Here is a 19,322-nt window from a genome sequence, read left to right on the forward strand (position 1 = left end):
CCCCCACGCCGCAGAGACCCCAACACGCCGCACAGAGAGGGAGAGCGACACAGGGGGAGAGTGCAGTTTACCGGAGATCACTGGGACTCTGTGCAAGTGGGGAGGCGGAGACAGAGCAGGAGAAGCACACAGGGCAGCATGTGAGAGCAGAGGATGTCTGCCCAGAACCTGCAGTGCCTGGAGTACAGAGGAGCAGTCAGTGCTTCTCTCCTGTGATAGAGAGCAAGTGGAGCTCGGCAGATAGCACAGGGCTCTAATAAAATGGCAGCTAGTCACACCTACAGCAGTGAGTTGTGCAGCCCACAGAGGCGTGCCCAGCTCACTGCTAATGCTGCTGCAATGTTACAGATAGGGTCAGAGCCGGTCTATTATCTCCTATGTCCATGGGGTGCCGTAATCTGACACTGATAGTGACGTACTACTGCTGCAAAACCAAGATGTCAGCCCCCAGTGCATTCTTTCTACTCATATAACACACGGAATCTGTTTTACATGCATTCATATCTGGGTTATAACAGCATGTTATGCTACATTACATTGATTAATTAATGATCTACAAACGCGGTACCTTCCCTTTAAGGCTGGAGTAACAACAAAGACTTTGGCTGCAACACTTGTTGCATGATTAAAGTTCGCTAGGCTGCATGGCAGTGCAATACAATTGAATTGAGTCGCATTGCAACCCCAAGGGTACTATGACCTATGAATGCGACAAACAAGGCACAAAAAAAAATCCAACGTGGTTGGACTTCATTTAATTTGACTTGCTTCACATAGTCGCAGGAAGCAGCAGCGACAGCTATTGAACTTTGGTAGTGAGACAAGAGTTGCGGCCAAACTGGCCTTGTACCCCAGCCTTAGCATTACAAAGGGCATCTTTGGAAAAATTACCTGTTGTATATACTGTCCTTGTTCACCTTTTTCTGCAAATCGTGGAAAGGCCATATGTAAGAACTGGAGAAGGATGATTGGCGGAATATTGGAAGAGGTCTTATCCATTGATTCATATAAATCACGAAGGGCTAAACAGGAAAGATGGATGTGTCACACATTTGATGAACTGAGTCATGAAAGAATAAGAAACTATGGCACGGAGCATTTACACCGCTATAAGTTCTAGTTTAATGCAACTGATCTCATCAAAAAGTTTAATCAATCCTTAACTTTGTGCAATCCATGTTACTTCTCTGTGCATATAATATGTATACTCTACGGAGAAACAAGACACAAACCTGCAGTAATATACTGAGCGGAGGCCATTTCTCCAGAAGCTCTCAAGGCACCTGTATAGCTGAAATAAATGAACACACAAACATTACAGAGCTTTGACCAACACCCTGTGGGGTAATACATCCCCATACAAGCCATGTTATAATCACCCCAATAATATTACAATTCTTTAAAGCAAAGTAATGTTATGTCAGATGACCCCGGCACAGGCCACAACTGGACTAGGACCCCGGCACAGGCCACAACTGGACCAGGACCCCGGCACAGGCCACAACTGGACCAGGACCCCGGCACAGGCCACAACTGGACCAGGACCCAGGCACAGGCCACAACTGCATGGGTTTAAGAAGACCAACCCAAGGATCCTTTGTCTAGAAACCCTTGTGTATCATCCCAGCATTACATGTCATACAGTATAGTTAGTATTGGCGTAGTCAACTGTAAGGGCAGGATTCATTAGGCTGTGTGCACACGTTCCAGATTTTTTGCGTTTTTTTTTTTTCATATACATTACGCTTTTATGCATCCCGTAATTTAGAATGCATTCCGCAATTTTTGTGCACATGATGCGTTTTTTTTTCCACGAAAAAAAACGCATCGCGGTAAAAAACGCAGCATGTTCATTAATTTTGCGGATTTCTCACTATATTATAGCATTGGGAACCTCCGGAAAAATCCACAAAAAAGCAGTAAAACCGCAAGAAAAATACTCAAAAAACACATGCGGATTTCTTGCAGAAAAGGTCTGATTTTGCTCAGGAAATTTCTGCAAGAAATCCTGAACGTGTGCACATAGCTTTAATGCGCTTATACCAGGAATCTGACATCAACACTCTGCAGCCGTGAAAAAACAGTGTGTAATTTTGCATTTGTAAGTCAGTCCCAGCCAGCTATGCCAATATGGGCATGGCAAAGCCAGGTATGGGTTCCCATTATACACATAAGTTACAACACTAAACTGCTGTAACTTACTCTTTAAATGTAGGTCAGCCTCTAGCAGGTGTACATTTCTGGTGGTGGCACATGCAGAGCATCAAACAGAAAATGTCACTAAGGTTTCTTTCACACTTGCGTCGGCCTGACGTACCAACGCATGTTGTGAAAATTACGCACGACGTGGGCAGCGGATGCAGTTTTTCGACACATCCGTTGACCATTCTAAAGTCCGGTGAGGAGGGGGCGGAGTTCCTGCCGCGCATGCGCGGTAGAAAATGGCAGACACGACGTATGAAAAAACGTTACATTGAACGTTTTTTCATGCCGACAGTCTGCCAAATACCGACGCATCCAGTGCACGACGGACGCGACAGATGTCCATCGCTAATACAAGTCTATGGGAAAATTTTTGCAGGATCCTGCATTCTCAAAAAGTGACGGATTAAAAAAAGCAAGTGTGAAAGTAGCCTTAATGAAAAGTCAGGGTACTCCAGGGAGCACTTCAATACCGGAGCATGCTAGGCCTGTCTTAATTAATGGTCCCTCGCTTATTAGCACCTAAGAAGAAACCCCAGATTAAACATTTCCTGCATTTAAAACATTTCTAAAAAGTTGCAAAATTTAAAAATTTGCCAGTGTGTCCTTTTGTTTTTAATCTGCAGCTCAAACATCCAGAAATCCCAAATTATTCTTTTGACACAAGAGGCTTTTATTTATATCCACAGGTCTGTACGACGGCGAAGAAAAAAAAAAAAACTCATGTATACCGCTTAAGAGACTCTTTTAGTTCTGGCACCGAGCGAATACACTGAACTGTGGCATTCATGTAACACGTGTTTCCAAGGTTAGTTAACCCACAAGGCAACTCCATCTGTAAGACACAGAAAACATGAAAAGTCCGTTACAGACATTGTGGAAAAATAATTGCGTGTTTCAAGGCAAACACTGAAAGGTGTTTGTGTGAGCTTAGTGTCAGTAGGAAAAGGGCCTGGATCTGATCCTTAATCCGCAGTTTTCCTTTTCAGATCAACTGTTGTGGTTTTATTAACCTTTTACCTTTGTCTTTCAGGTTCTTTTTCATCTTCAGGGTAACAGGGTGTAATTTCTCACCCTGTTTTCCCACACTTATGTGACCGAGAGAGCAGTGTGGTGTCACCCACATCGCCCACTCTCGGACCTGCAAGTCAGAACCTCATACCCCGTCACCTTCAAGGGTGTTCAGGGTGATTCCTGGTGGCCAGTCCTAGCCTTTTCCCCACCCCTCTCCTCAGAGAGGGCTGGGAGGAAGACTGGTCACCAGTGGTGGCCTTCTCCCTTCTAATAAGGTGTTGACGCAGTCTTCTGTACCATCTGGAGATGGTGCTGGAAGGAGGATTTCTCATACCAGTGACCCCCATCCACCTGTGGGCTCCTGATGGATCCTCATTGGTGAAGAGGACCAGGAACTCAAGTTACAGGTATGTAAGATTCTCTCCCCGTAGCTGGACAGGTCAGGGAAATCTTAATGTCCCTTCACACGTGGGACAGGGCGGCTGTAATGTAGTAATACTCGCACAGCTGCGGCCACTTCTACCTAGCAGCACCTCCTCCCGGTTTACTCTGGCCACTAACGTTATTAAGTCGTGCGCTCTTTTCAGACCAATAGCAGGGCCCCACCTGCTTCACAGCGCACGTTTTCTCGGCTTGCTTTTGCTCCTATCACAGAGCTTCCTCTTGGAGATTCAACCAATCGGAGAGGTACTTTGACTTAACCTCACAGGCCAGCATTTCAGTCACGACCACCACATTTCATCGCTCTTGCTGGGTCTCCCGCTCCTGGGTCTTCTGCCATAACGTTTCATTTCATTCAAATCTCCATGGGATAGTTCGCGCTGACACTGATGCACCCTAAGCCTGCCGGATGGCTTGAACTTCTTAGGAACTTGATTAGGGCTGATTATCCACCATCTGGCCTGTCTATCTTTCATCAATTTATCTCTGCCATCCACGTCCAAGGAGATTAGCTGCAGTGCCATATGTTGCAAACTTCTTGATTATGTTGACACCGTGAAGAAAGGAACATCAACATTTCTGGAGATGGATTTGTAGCCTTGAGATTGCTGATATTTTTTTTAACAATTTTGGTTCTCAAGTCTTCAGACAGTTCTCTTCTCCGCTTTCTGTTCTCCATGATTAGTATGTAACACACAGACACACAATGCAAAGACCAAGTCAACTTATTCGCTTTTATATCTTGTTTCAGGTGTGATTTTCATATTGTCCATACCTGTTACTTGCCACAGGTGAGTTTTAACGAGTGGTTTACCCACAATTTTGGAAAGATGCCAACAATTTTGTCTGAATCAATTTTGGGGTTGTGTGCGAGTTGATGTCCAATTTGCCTTTTTTTCCCCCTCAATTTTTTTGCATTGTTCCAACAAACACAAAAGGAAATACAAAGATCCTGATGAAAAAGTGTAAAGAACATGCACACAGAACCAATCACCGTGGGCATCTTTATTGGGAATTTGTTCAGAAAATTGTCTTACATTTCTACAGAGGCAGAATTTTAATTATGTGTACTATGGCACCTTTAATCAGTTAATTGGTGGGGTTCTGGGAGAGGGAACCCCAAAATCTGATATTGATGGCCTACATCAATCACCCGACACCTACACTCCGTCTCATTGTTACTGGCGCCCATGAATTTTAAGTACATCATTTTTTTCAGGAGATAATTCACATTAATCAAGCTTTTTTTTGTATAGCGCACTTGTATTTACTAAAAAAACAAAAAACAAATGATAAATCATGTAAAACAAAAAATCAGGAGAGGGAAAAATAGAAAAACCTTAAGCTTGCTGTGCACTAGTATTGACATCTTTTACATTAAATTAGTATGGGAACACATTGTGCCTCGCGTGTGGTAAATCACAAATGAGAATCACCTGATTTTCAGTGCCCATGTAACATGAATTAACAAATTAATGATGACTTCAGTGTTTTGAAAACCCACATGGTAGGCCCTGTTCCTTTCTCACAATGGTGAAGACAAAAGGAGCTGGCTGAGGATATCAGAACTGCTATTATTAGCAAACACAAGACTTCCAAAGGGTTTAAGGTCATCTCTATGGACCTTGGAATCCCAGGTTCATCAGTGCACAATGTTAGTAAGAAGTTTGCCAAGCAAGGAACAGTGAAAAACCTCCATAGACGTGGGAGAAAGAAGAAAACTGACAAGAGATGTCTTCAAAGGTTGGTGCGAATGATGGAAAAAACACCACGCCAAACATCCAAAGACTTGAAGGCCAACCTGGAACAGTCTGGGGTCATGATTTCAACAAGTACCATATGCTGCACGCTAAACCAAGCATAGCTTTATGGGCGAAAGCCAAGAAAGAAACCATTGCTGAAGAAAATAAATAACAAGGAACGAATGATCTTTGTCAAAGAGTACCTTGACAAACCACAATACTTCTGGGAAAATGTTCTGTGGACAGATGAAACAAAAAAGAGCTTTTTGGCAATGCAAAGCAACAGTTCGTTTACAGACATAGCAATGAAGCTTATAATTAAAAGAACAACCTACCAACAGTTAAGCATTGTGGAGGATCCATAATGCTGTGGGATTGCCTTGCTGCGTCTGAAACTGGAGGCCTTGACAGTATTACAGAAATAATGCAATCAGAGAATTATCAAGAGATTATACGGTGAAATGTCCTAACCAGTATAAGAAAAATTGGTTTGAGTCGAAGATCATGGGCGCTCCAGCAAGATGATGACCCAAAGGACACATCCAAAAGAATAGAGGAACGGTTGAGAAATAAAAGAATGGACTGTTTTAAAATGGCCATCAATGAGTCCTGACCTCAATCCTATTGAAAATCTTTGGGGTGAGCTGAAATCTGCCATTAGGAAAAAGAACCCTGCAAACATTCAAGAGCGTGAACAAACTGTAAAGGAAGAGTGGGAGAATACACCAGCTGAGAAGTGCAAGAAGCTTATAGATGGCTACAAGAAACATTTGGAGGAAGTCATCAATGCCAAAAGGTGTGCAACCAAGTATTAAGTAGGGGGGCCTTTATTGCTGTACATGCAGTTTATTCTGCTTCTTCTTTGAAATTGCAACATGTTAGTTGAGAAAAAATGTTTTATTTTTGTATTACTTTGGACCACTAATGAAAAAGTCCGGAGGATATAACTTTGGTACATTTCCATTTATTTATGAAGATATTATACTGTCTGTGAAAAAAATGAAGGTGTGCCAATAATAGTGAGCAGGGCTGTAGATCCTCTATTACACAAGCAGCAAAGCAATTCCCACTACTGTGCAGAACAATCAATAGGAATAGAAGAGAGTTTTTCTCATTAGCAATGGAAACCGTAAGGCGGATGGTCTGATGGGCAATCACCAGAACAGCAAAGGACACCACAAGTATGCCATGCACAGGGTTTTATTTTTTTAATTACTTTAATTACCGTACTCAAATGAGAGTCCGGTTTCCACAGAAATATACATCAATACTTGTGATGACATAAGTTTCGATTAAACCAGATACCTTAAATAAATATATATATATATATATATATATATATATATATATATATATATATATATATATATATATATATATATATATATATATATATATATATATATATATATATATGTATATGCACACACACACACACATATTATATATTCGACCTCATTGGGAGATATGTCACGGAAAAGAGATAAATCTGGAAGCTGCAAGGAATAAAATGCTATAAGAGTACACTTACTGCAGAGGCCAACTGCTCCTCCGTCATGTCTTCTACAAATACAGGCCTCTCTGCGGGCTCCTCAGGAAGAGCTTCCGCAGAGCCCATCATTAGCAAGCTCAATCCCTGGAAACGAAGAACATGAAAGGAAAATAATATATGTTAGGATGGGGTCGCACTACCGTATAACATGTCTGAGGGCTATGCGATAAAACCTAACATTGCACTCTGTCCAGTGTCATTACTTTCTCATTCAGATTTGACATGAGAGAACAATAGCAGCATGCTGTGATTGCAGTGAGACTTTGCTCACTCACACCCATACAAGTTTATTGGTGTGAGTGAAACATCACAGTGTACACGGATATCACCCGAGTGCAGTGTGATTCCCGCAGACACCGCCAGCAGAGGAGATGGAGAAATTACTTTCTCCGTCTCCTCTGCAGATGTGCTCTGATCCTGTCATACGAGAGGCTCGGAGAACAGTAGCATGACACTCGGTTCCCACTTGCAGTAGAGCAGGCTATACACTGGTGTGAATCCAGACTTTGGGGAGGGACTATATAATTCAAGAATGTCTTCATCCCCATCTACAACATGTTTTTTTAACACATGACGGTAAGTTCATAATCTGCCCTCACCTCTGCTAACAGGCCTACTTCACAACCCTCGTATCTTCCCTATCCTACAACCCCAAAAAGTTATTCAAAACTTAACTCCCTCCTCCACTGCCCCATCCCACCTCCTCCCCAACCTCACCACCACACTTATCCCATCCCTGACCCACCTCTTCAACCCATCATTAACTTCTAGTACCTTCCCTTCTGCTTTCTAACATGCCACAATCATGCCTATACTTAAAAACAACTGCTATGTCCAGCTTTTGCCCAATATCGCTGCTTCCCACTCCTGGAGCAGCATGTCCAGGCTGAACTTTCCTCCCACCTCTCATCTAACTTGCTCTTTAATCTATATTCTGGTTTCTGTCCCCATCATTCCACTGAGATCGCCCTGACCAAAATCACTAACGACCTACTTACAGCCAAAGCTAACGGACAATACTCTGTACTCCTCCTCCTAGACCTGTCCTCTGCTTTCGACACAGTTGACCACTGCCTCCTACTACAGATCCTCTCTTCCTTTGGTGTCAAAGACCTTGCCCCATCTTGGATCTCCTCATACTTTACCAACTGCATATTCAGCGTCTCCCCATCCCACACGCTCTCTGTTGGGAGTCACCCAAGGCTCTGTTCTAGGACCCCTACTCTTCTCAGTCTATACACTTAGCCTGGGACAACACAAATTCCCATGGATTCCAGTACCACCTTCATATTGTTGACACTCAGATCTACCTCTCTGGCCCAGACGTCACCTCTCTGCTGTCCAGAATCCCGGGGTGTCTATCAGCCATATTCTCCTTCACCTCTTGCTTCCTCAAACTCAATGTGGACAAATCTGAACTCATCATGTTTCCCCCCCCCATCTCACAGATCTTCCTTACCCAATCTATCACAATAAATGACATCACGCTTTCCCCTGTAACGGAAGTCCGCTGCCTCGGAGTAACTTTTGGCTCTGCCTTGTCCTTCAAAACAGCACAAGTGCTTTCCACCTCCTGTCGCCTCCAGCTAAAAAATATTTCCAGAATCCGTCCTTTCCTCAACCTCAACCCTCAATATACGAAAATGCTTGTGCATGCCCTCATCATCTCCCGCTTGACTAATGCAACATCTTTTTCTGTGGCCTCCCTGCTAACATTCGCGCACCTCTCCAGTCCATCCTTAACTCTGCTGCCCGACTAATTCATCTCTCTCCTCGCTACTCCTCCGCCTCTCCCTTCTGCAAATCTCTTCACTAGCTCCCATTCACTCAGCTTTTCCAGTTCAAATTACTAATACTGACCTACAAAGCCATCCATAACCTGTCTCCTCCATATGTCAAGGTGAAAATATATATATCTTTATACTCTTTTGTACTTTTATATTCTTATGCTGTGAAACAATAAGTTTTCCCCTTTATGTTTGCTAATGCATATGTAACTGTATTTAAGATGGCTGCCAGTATTCACCCTGCTGAAGAAGCAAGTTACACATTCCAGAAGGACAAGTATCATTTCTCTGGAAATGATACTTAAAGCGATGTGGACAAGATGTGGACAAAGGAAGATTCATCAGATGATGTCAGAGCCAACCAGAAGGACTGAATACTAGATACATTGCTTAACCCCTGCATATCCCCGCCCTCTGCACACCTTCCCCCAACAGATCATGTAGTGTTGTGTATTAGAAAATAAAGTCAGTTGCTGTGACGTTCCCACTACGTGTGGAAGCACGAGCAGGCACTGAGTTTGAACCAGCTTTTGTCTGACTCATTCTTCACCCCGGTACCACTGCTCTTATTCTGATTTGGAATGACTGGTGAAGGAAGGGTATTGTCGTGACGACCCCGACACATATCTCTGAACTAATCTCCTGATATCTTCCCTCACATAATCTCCGGTCCCCCCAAGACCTTCTCTTCTCCACACTTATTCGCTCCTCACCCAACCGCCTCCAAGACCTCTCCCGAATATCCCCCATCCTCTGGAATCCTGTGCCCCAAAACATTTGACTATCAACCAAATTTGGATCCTTCAGACGGAACCTGAAAACCCACCTCTTCAAGAAAGCTTACAGCCTGCAATGACCCCGCTGCCTCCTCACCACTACTGGAGCTACCACCTAACCAACACCGGAGCTCCTGCAACCCCCCCAACCTATTGTCTCCTTCCCCACTATCCTGTATAATGTAAGCCTGCAAGAGCAGGATCCTCGCCCCTCTGTATCAGTCTGTCATTGTTAGTTTATTTACCATAAGTGATACCTGTAATTTGTATGCAACCCCTTCTCATGTACAGCACCATGGAATCAATAGTGATATATAAATAATAATAATAGTAATTTTTTTTTTTTTTAAATGTTCACATTTTCTACTGCTGGAAAATATGCCTTCAAGGGAATGTGCCATCTCAAAATAAAAACCCAATTTACATAGCAAGTTTTTTTTGTGTTTTTTTTTTATAACTTCTCCAAATTTGTATTTTTTATTTCATATCACAATCTTGTTTTAACCCCTTAATCCCATTGGACGTACTATCCCGTCGAGGTGACCTGGGACTTAATTCCCAGTGACGGGATAGTACGTCCAGCGCGATCAGCCGCTTTCACGGGGGCGGGGGGGTTGCGCAGCCGATCGCGGCTGGGTGTCAGCTGACTATCGCAGCTGACATCTGGCACCATGTGCTAGGAGCGGTCACGGACCATCCCCGGCACACTGCGATCAAACATGATCGCAGCGTTCCGGGGGCATAAGGAAGCATCGTGCAGGGAGGGGGCTCCCTGCGTGCTTCCCTGAGTCCCTTGGAGCAACGCAATGCGATCGCGTTGCTCCGAGGGTCTCCTACTTTCTTCTCCGTGCAGTAACCGGATCCAAAATGGCCACGGGGCTGCATCCGGGTCCTGAGGGAGGTGGCTTACCAGCGCATGCTCAGAGCAAGAGCTGGTAAGCCTGCAGCCCTGTATGTCAGATCGCTGATCTGACACAGTGCTGTCCAAAGTGTCAGATCAGCGATCTGACTAACATGATGCCCCTCCCGGGGAAATGTTGTAAAGTGTAAAAAAAAAAAAAAATTAAAAAATTAAAAAAAATCCTAAATAAAGAAAAAATAAATATTGTTCCCATAAATACATTTCTGTAAATAATAAAAAAATAGAATTATTCTTACCGTTAATTCGGTTTCTAGTAACCCACCACGACAGCACACCTGGAGGATGTTACCCCTTTCCTAATAGGGACAGGAAATGACAAGAGGTTAAATAACCCCTCCCTCATCCTCCCCTCAGTGTTATTATAAAGGACCACAGGAGAATGAATGCTTCAAATTATATTTATTCTTTTCAGAACGTATATTAAGCAAAGGGAGGGATTACTCCTGCTGTCGTGGTGGGTTACTAGAAACCGAATTAACGGTAAGAATAATTCTATTTTCTCTAGTAACCCCCCACGACAGCACACCTGGAGCAGTACCCAAGAGTCATTTTCAGGGAGGGACTACAGCACTAAGGACTTTTTCTCCAAAGGCTAAGTCTTCTTTTGACATGACAGGTCAAGCCTGTAATGTTTGGAGAACGTATGGACCGAGGACCATGTAGCCGCTCTGCATATTTGCTCGATGGAAGCACTGGCTTTCTCGGCCCAGGAGACAGTTGTTGCTCTAGTAGAATGGGCTGTGAGCTTTCATGGTGGTGGGAGGCCTTGAATTTGATAAGCCTCCACGATTGCTCTTTTGATCCAATTTGCAATTGTGGATCTGGAAGTCTTCTTCCCCTTATTCTGGCCGAGAAGATGAATAAACAGATTTTGATCTTTTCTAATCTTTTCTGATGCATGAAGATAATAGAGTACCATTCTTCGAACATCCAAAGTATGGAAATGTTCCTCTTCCTCATTCTTTGGTTCTTGATAGAATGATGGAAGAATTATCTCCTGCGATTTGTGGAAATCAGAGACGACCTTTGGGAGAAAGGATGGGTCTAATCGTAGGATAAGCCTGTCCTGAAGAATCTTCATGTAGGGCTCATTGATTGACAGGGCTTGTAGTTCACCCACTCTTCTGGCTGTTATAGCTACCAGGAAGGTGGTTTTCCAAGCGAGTTTATCCATGGTTATGGAAGATAAGGGTTCAAATGGTGGCAGTGTAAGTCCTTTAAGGACTATATTCAGGTCCCAGGATGGAACTATATTTATGGGTCTTGGAGATATGCGGGATGCCGCCGTCATGAATCTTCTTACCCATCTATGGTTGGCTAAAGACTGGTCAAAATAAGAGCTCAAGGCTGCCACTTGTACCTTGAGGGTGCTGGGTCTGAGACCCTTCTCCAGCCCATCTTGTAGAAAATCCAGGATCTTGGCTAGGTTTGGTTTATCTGGGTTAGGTTGCTCAGGAGCACACCATGTGATGAACGTCTTCCAGATCTTTTGGTAAATAGAATTAGTAACCGTTTTGCGACTTTTTTGTAATGTTTCAATTACCCTCTTTGATAGTCCTCTAGTTCTCAGAATTGAGAATTCAGAAGCCAGGCATTTAGGTGTAGCCTCTCGGGATCTGGATGCAGTATTGGCCCCTGGTAGAGAAGGTCTTTGACCGGTGGAAGTGCTATTGGCCCATCTATCTTTAGACTGATGAGGGTCCCAAACCAACCTCTTTTGGGCCAAAGTGGAGCCACTAGGATCACCTTGAGTTTTTCTGCCCTTATTTTCTGCAGGACTTTTGGTAGGACCGGCAATGGCGGGAAAGCGTATGCTAGCGAGAATGTCCATGGCTGGACCAATGCGTCCACAGCTAACCCCGGATTCATCGGATCTAGCGAGAAGAACTGGTCTACCTTTGCGTTCTGACTGTTCGCGAACAAGTCCACTTCTGGCTGTCCCCATCTTTTGACTAGTATCTGAAAGACTTCTGGGTTTAGGCTCCATTCTCCTGGATGGACCTCTGTTCTGCTCAGGAAGTCGGCTTGTACGTTTATCTCCCCTTTTATGTGTAGGGCGGATATGGAGAGAACATGTTCTTCGGCCCATGAAAATATTCTTGCTGATATTCTTTTTAGATCTTCGTGTCTTGTACTTCCCTGGTGGCGAAGGTGGGCAACTGTTGTCATGTTGTCTGAGTATATTTTTAAGTGGGAATTTTGTACAAGAGTTACTGCCGCTTTGAGAACTTCTTCTACTGCTTTTAGCTCTTTGAAATTCGAGGATTGTTGTGCTATTTCGGCTGACCAGAATCCCTGGAATATGTGCTGGTCTACCGTAGCTCCCCAACCTTTTCCACTGGCATCTACTGTTATGGTCACTGCTTGGGACCTGCAACCAGGGAACTCCTCTTATTAAGTTCTCTTTTTGTAGCCACCATGTTAATGAGGACTTTACATGCGGTGGTATCCGGATCTTTTTGTCTAGAGAACCTGGGGATCCGTCCCAGCTTGACAGAATATGTGTCTGAAGTATCCTGGTGTGGGCTTGAGCCCATGCCACCATCTGGATGCAAGATGTCATGGTACCTGGAACCGACATGGCCCATCTTAGAGATACTCTCTTCTTGTCCCGCAATGTTCTTATCCTTGATGTAAGCAGGGACCGTTTTTGTTCGGGCAAGAAAGATGTTTGTCTGTGGGAGTCTAATAAGACCCCTAAGAAGATCTTCGTTGTGGACGGAACCATATCCGATTTTTTGGGGTTTATCACCCAACCCAGGGATGACAGGATCTGGACTGTTGTTTGAAGATGTTCCTGAAGAATTGGAACAGTGGGAGCCACTACCAAGAGGTCGTCGAGGTATGGGATTATGCATATCCGCCGACTTCTGATGTATGCCATCACCTCGGACATGACCTTTGTAAAGATCCTTGGAGCTGATGATAGTCCGAATGGGAGGACATTGAACTGGAAGTGGTCTATAACTTCTCCTCTGGTGACTGCAAACCTTAGAAGTTTCCGATAGGTTGGATGGACTGGGACGTGATAATATGCGTCCTGTAAGTCGATGGTTGCCATGACGAAGTCTTGCCCTATTAAGGGTACTGTCAATCTGATGGACTCCATTCTGAATCTTCTGTAGGTTACATATTGATTCAGCGGTTTCAGATTGATTATCATCCGATGGGTTCCGTTTGGTTTCCTTATCAGAAATAGGCTGGAATAATGGCCCTTGTTTCTTTCGTCTTTTGGGACTGTGGAGATCACATTTTTGATTAAGAGATCTTCTATCCCAGTTATCAGGGTGGACTGTAGCTTCGGTGTTGATAACGTTGTAGTTTTCATTCTTTTTTGGGGGTATGATGTAAACTCTATTTTCATCCCCTCTTTGACCAATCTTAAGGTCCACTGATCCACCCCGATCTCTTGCCAGACCGGGAGGAAGTTCGAAATCCGACCCCCCACTATGACGGCGTCATTGCTTTCTCTGGTTTTGGGGTTGTGAAAGAAAAAGATTCCTGTCTTTCCCTCCTTTCGGATAGCTCCAGCGACCTGTCTTACCCTTTCCTCTGTATTGAGGAGTATGTTCCTGCTGAGCGCGGAAGGGTCTTTTCCTAGGGTTTCTAGGTTCTGGTAAGGTCTTTTTCTTGTCTGAAGCCTTCTCCAAAAGATCATCCAAGGCTGGTCCAAACATATACTTTCCTTTAAAAGGAATAGAACACAGCCTCATCTTGGAAGTCATATCCCCAGACCAGGATCTTAGCCAGAGTGCACGCCTTACCGAGTTTGACAGTGCGGATGATCTCGCCGTCACTCTCACGGATTCTGCGGAAGCATCTGCTAAAAAGCCTGTTGCTTTCAAGAAGATAGGCAAGGAGGCCAGAATATCTTCTCTCGGAGTACCTGAGGACAAGTGCTCCTCTAGCTGCCCCAGCCAGCGATGCATCGATCTAGCCACGCAAGTGGATACTGAATTGATGTTCAGTAAAGATGCTGACGTTTCCCACGACTTCCTTAGTAGTCCGTCCATCTTACGTTCTAGAGCAGAGGTCCCCAACTCCAGTCCTCAAGGCCCACCAACAGGTCATGTTTTCAGGATTTCCTTTGCATTGCACAGGTGATGCAATTATTACCTGGGCAAAACTAAGAAAATCCTGAAAACATGACATGTTGGTGGGCCTTGAGGACTGGAGTTGGGGACCTCTGTTCTAGAGGGTCTCTCAGTTGGGAGGCATCCTCGAATGGTAGCGTGGTCTTTTTGGCTACTCTGGCAATCTGGACGTCCACTTTTGGGACTTCTGACCAGCATGACGCTGTCTCGGCATCCACAGGAAATCTGTCTTTAATTTCCGCTGGAGTAGTCAGCTTCTTTTCTGGGGATTCCCACTCGTCCAGAACTAAATCTCGGATGTTTTGGTGAATAGGAAACACCTGACGCTTCCTAGAACGAAGACCTCCAAACATCTCTTCTTGCACTGACTGGGCCGTCTTCTCTTCCTCAACCTCCATAGTTTTCCTTACAGCCGTAAGGAGTTCTTCTATATCAGATGAAGAGAAGTAGTATCTCTCTTGCTGGACAGTTTCAGAGTCCAGGGATAATTCACCCTCCTCTGGGGGTTCGTCCGACGTCTCTCCCTGAGAGTCCTCCTGCTCTTCCTCCTGTGGATTAAGTTTTCTTTTCTTAGCCTCAGGAGGGGCACTAGGAGATGGTGTAGGCTGGGAAAGAGTGGCCAGAGATGTTTTAATCTCCTGCTGGATTAAGGTTTTAATCTCCTCTATCAGGGATTGCTGTTCCTCGCTGATAATTTTGTCTGTGCATTCTTTGCACAATGATTTCTTGTATGAAGAGGACAGCTTCTTCATACAAACTGCGCATTTGCGGGTCGTTTTTGTTTTGCTTCCTGATGTGGGTTCCTTGTCCCCCTAAAAAGGAAGGGGAGAAGGAATCATAAGACTACAACCCACATCAGGGAATGGACACCTGGGGCCAGACTACTCACTGGGGCCGGGATGGTGCTGTGTTCTGCAGGTGCAGAGCGCGAGGAAGCAGACATCTCCATAGTCTTCACCACACAGTGGTCCTACCTGCGATGTCTTCCTGTCCAGGGCCTGAATATATAGGCGACCGGACGCAGCACCTGTCCTCCTGGATGAGGACCTCCTCCTCCGGTGTCCGGAAGTACGTGGGGGGAGAACGCCGACGTCTTCCATGCTATCTGCCTAGCGTTCCTGGCTGGAACGCACGAGGAACTTCCTGATTCAGAGAAGCCGGCCGGCGTCTGACGTCATATCCGGCCGCCGGCTTCAGACCGGAAGTACCCACACACGCGCGCGCGGTGCGGAGGAGGAGAAGGGCTGGAGAGCTCCGAGAGGCCTCCAGCCGAAGAACGCCCCAGACCTTACCCGCAGGCGCGGAATGGCGGCTGTGAAGAGTCGGAGGAGACGGGAGCAGCGACAGGGAATGGACGTAAGTCTGATCCCCGCTGTCCGGCTAGTTAACTCTATTCCCCCCGGTGACTGCTGCCGGCACAGTGCACCTGGGATGACCTCTTCATCCCTAGTAGGGACAGGAAAGAACACTGAGGGGAGGATGAGGGAGGGGTTATTTAACCTTGTCATTTCCTGTCCCTATTAGGAAAGGGGTAACATCCTCCAGGTGTGCTGTCGTGGGGGGTTACTAGAGAAAAAAAGTAATAAAAGTACACATTTAGGATCGCCGCGTCCATAACGACCCCACCTATAAAACTGTCCTGCTAGTTACCGTATATACTCGAGTATAAGCCGAGATTTTCAGCCCACTTTTTTGGGCTGAAAGTCCCCCTCTCGGCTTATACCCGGAGTCATACCCAGGGGTCGGCAGGGGAGGGGGAGCAGGGGCTGTCTAATTATACTCACCTGCTTCTGGCGCGATCTTTGCAGGTCCCTGGCGCCCCAGCTTGTTCCTGTAGTGAGCGGTCACATGGTACCGCTCATAACAGTAATGAATATGCGGCTCAACAACCCGCATATTCATTACTGTAATGAGCGGTAACGGTGACCGCTCAGTACAGGAAGAAGCTGCGGCGTCGGGGAAGCAGGGACCGCACCAGGAGCAGGTGGGTATAACGGGGAGGGGAGCGCTGTGCGATATTCACCTGCTCATCGTTCCGGCGCCGCTCCGTCTTCAGCATCTTCTGCAGTGACGCTCAGGTCAGAGGGCGCGGTGACGTGGTTAGTGCGCGCCCTCTGCCTGAACGTCAGTGCAGAAGACGCTGAAAATGGTGCGGCGCCGGAACAGGGAGCAGGTGAATATTGAAAGTGCCGGGGGCCTGAGCGACAGAGAGGGGAGTATGTGATTTTTATTTATTTATTTTTTAATCGCAGCAACAGCAAATGGGGCAAGTGTCTGTATGGGGCATCTTATGGGGCCATAACGTTTGTGCAGAGTCTCTGTATGGGGCCATAATCAACGTTTGTGCAGTACTATATGGGGCAAGTGTCTGTATGGAGCATCTATGGGGCCATAACGTTTGTGCAGAGTCTCTGTATGGGGCCATAATCAACGTTTGTGCAGTACTATATGGGACAAGTGACTGTATGGGGCCATAACGTTTGTGCAGCACTATATGGGGCAAGTGTCTGTATGGGGCCATAACATTTGTGCAGCATTATATGGGGCAAGTGTCTGTATGGAGCATCTTATGGGGCCATTATTAACCTTCATGCAGGATTATATGGGGCATATTTTATTATGGAGCATCTTATGGGGCCATCAAACTTTATGGAGCATTATATGGGGCTCCTGATTCAATATGGACATTCAAAAACGCTTAACCTACTGATGTCTCAATTAATTTTACTTTTATTGGTATCTATTTTTACTTTTGACATTTACCGGTAGCTGATGCATTTCCCACCCTAGGCTTATACTCGAGTCATTAAGTTTTCCCAGTTTTTTGTGGCAAAATAAGGGGGGAGAGGGGTCGGCTTATACTCTAGTATATACGGTAACCCCTTCAGTGAACACGGTAAAAAAATAAAACAGTGCAAAAAAACAACGCTTTATTATCATACCGCCGAACAAAAAGTGGAATAACACGCAATCATAAAGACAGATATAAATGACCATGGTACCGCTGAAAACGTCATCTTGTCCTGCAAAAAACGAGCCACTATACAGCATCATCAGCGAAAAAATAAAAAAGTTATAGTCCTCAGAATAAAGCGGTGCAAAATTAATTATTTTTTCTATAAAATAAGTTTTTATCGAATAAAAGCGGCAAAACATGAAAAATGATATAAATGAGGTATCGCTGTAATCGTACTGACCCGAAGAAGAATAAGACGGCTTTATCAATTTTACCAAACGTGGAATGGTATAAACGCCTCCCCCAAAAAAGAAATTCATGAATAGCTGGTTTTTGGTCATTCTACCTCACAAAAATCAGAATAAAAAGCGATTAAAAAATGTCACGTGCCCGAAAATGATACCAATAAAAACGTCAACTTATCCCGTAAAAAACAAGACCTCACATGACTCTGTGGACCAAAATATGGAAGAATTATAGCTCTCAAAAAGTGGAAACGCAAAAACTATTTTTTGCAATAAAAAGCGTCTTAGTCTGTGACTGCTGCCAATCATAAAAATTCACTAAAAAACCCGCTATAAAAGTAAATCAAACCTCCCTTCATCACCCCCTTGGTTAGGGAAAAATAATAAAATTTAAAAAATGTATTTTAATTTTCCCATTAGGGTTAAGGCTACAGTTAGGGTTGGGGTTAAAGTTAGGGTTAGCGTTGGGACTAAAGTTAGGGTTCGGATTACATTTACGGTTGGGAATAGGGTTGGGATTAGGGTTAGGGGTGTGTCTGGGTTAGAGGTGTGGTTAGGGTTACTGTTGGGATTAGGGTTAGGGGTGTGTTTGGGTTTCAGATAGAATTGGGGGTTTCCACTGTTTAGGCACATCAGGGGCTCTCCAAACGCGACATGGCGTCCCATCTCAATTCCAGCCAATTCTGCATTGAAAAAGTAAAACAGTGCTCCTTCCCTTCCGAGCTCTCCCATGCGCCCAAACAGGGGTTTACCCCAACATATGGGGTATCAGCGTACTCAGGACAAATTGGACAACAGCTTCTGGGGTCCAATTTCTCTTGATACCCTTGGGAAAATAAAAATTTGGGGGCTAAAAAACTTTTTGTGGGAAAAAATGATTTTATTTTCACGGCTCTGCGTTATAAACTGTAGTGAAACACTTGGGGGTTCAAAGCTCTCACAACACATCTAGATAAGTTCCTTAGGGGGTCTACTTCCCAAAATGGTGTCACTTGTGGGGGGTTTCAATGTTTAGGCACATCAGCGGCTCTCTAAACGCAACATGGCGTCCCATCTCAATTCCTGTCAATTTTGCACTGAAAGTCGAACGGCGCTCCTTCCCTTCCGAGCTCTGCCATGCGCCCAAACAGTGGTGTACCCCCACATATGGGGTATCAGCGTACTCAGGACAAATTGCACAACGTTTGGGGTCCAATTTCTTCTCTTACCCTTGGGAAAATAAAAATTGGGGGTGAAAAATCATTTTTGTGAAAAAATATTTTTTATTTTTACGGCTCTGCATTATAAACTTCTGTGAAGCACTTGGTGGGTCAAAGTGCTCAACACACATCTAGGTAAGTTCTTTAGGGGGTCTACTTTCCAAAATGGTGTCACGTATGGGGGGGGGGGGGTTTCAATGTTTAGGCACATCAGGAGATCTCCAAACTCAACATGGCATCCCATCTCAATTCCAGTCAATTTTGCATTGAAAAGTCAAACGGCGCTCCTTCCCTTCCAAGCTCTGCCATGCGCCCAAACAGTGGTTTACCCCCACATATGGGGTATCGGTGTACTCAGGACAAATTGTACAACAACTTTGGGGTCCATTTTC

At 44.9% G+C, this 19,322-nt stretch overlaps 1 protein-coding gene across 1 annotated transcript in view; it reads right to left on the reverse strand.

Moving 5' to 3' along the window:
• USP14 (ubiquitin specific peptidase 14) overlaps positions 1-19,322 on the reverse strand; it is a 119,337-nt gene that overhangs the window by 65,699 nt on the left and 34,316 nt on the right. The window contains exons 4-7 of the mRNA XM_069731167.1: positions 6,931-7,035; positions 2,934-3,037; positions 1,233-1,291; positions 892-1,022 (exon numbers count right to left, since the gene is read on the reverse strand). Of these exons, the coding sequence (XP_069587268.1) occupies positions 892-1,022; positions 1,233-1,291; positions 2,934-3,037; positions 6,931-7,035 (399 nt within the window). The remainder of the gene's footprint in view (positions 1-891; positions 1,023-1,232; positions 1,292-2,933; positions 3,038-6,930; positions 7,036-19,322) is intronic.

Source organism: Ranitomeya imitator, chromosome 6 (assembly GCF_032444005.1).
Source record: "Ranitomeya imitator isolate aRanImi1 chromosome 6, aRanImi1.pri, whole genome shotgun sequence".
Lineage (NCBI taxonomy): Eukaryota > Metazoa > Chordata > Amphibia > Anura > Dendrobatidae > Ranitomeya > Ranitomeya imitator.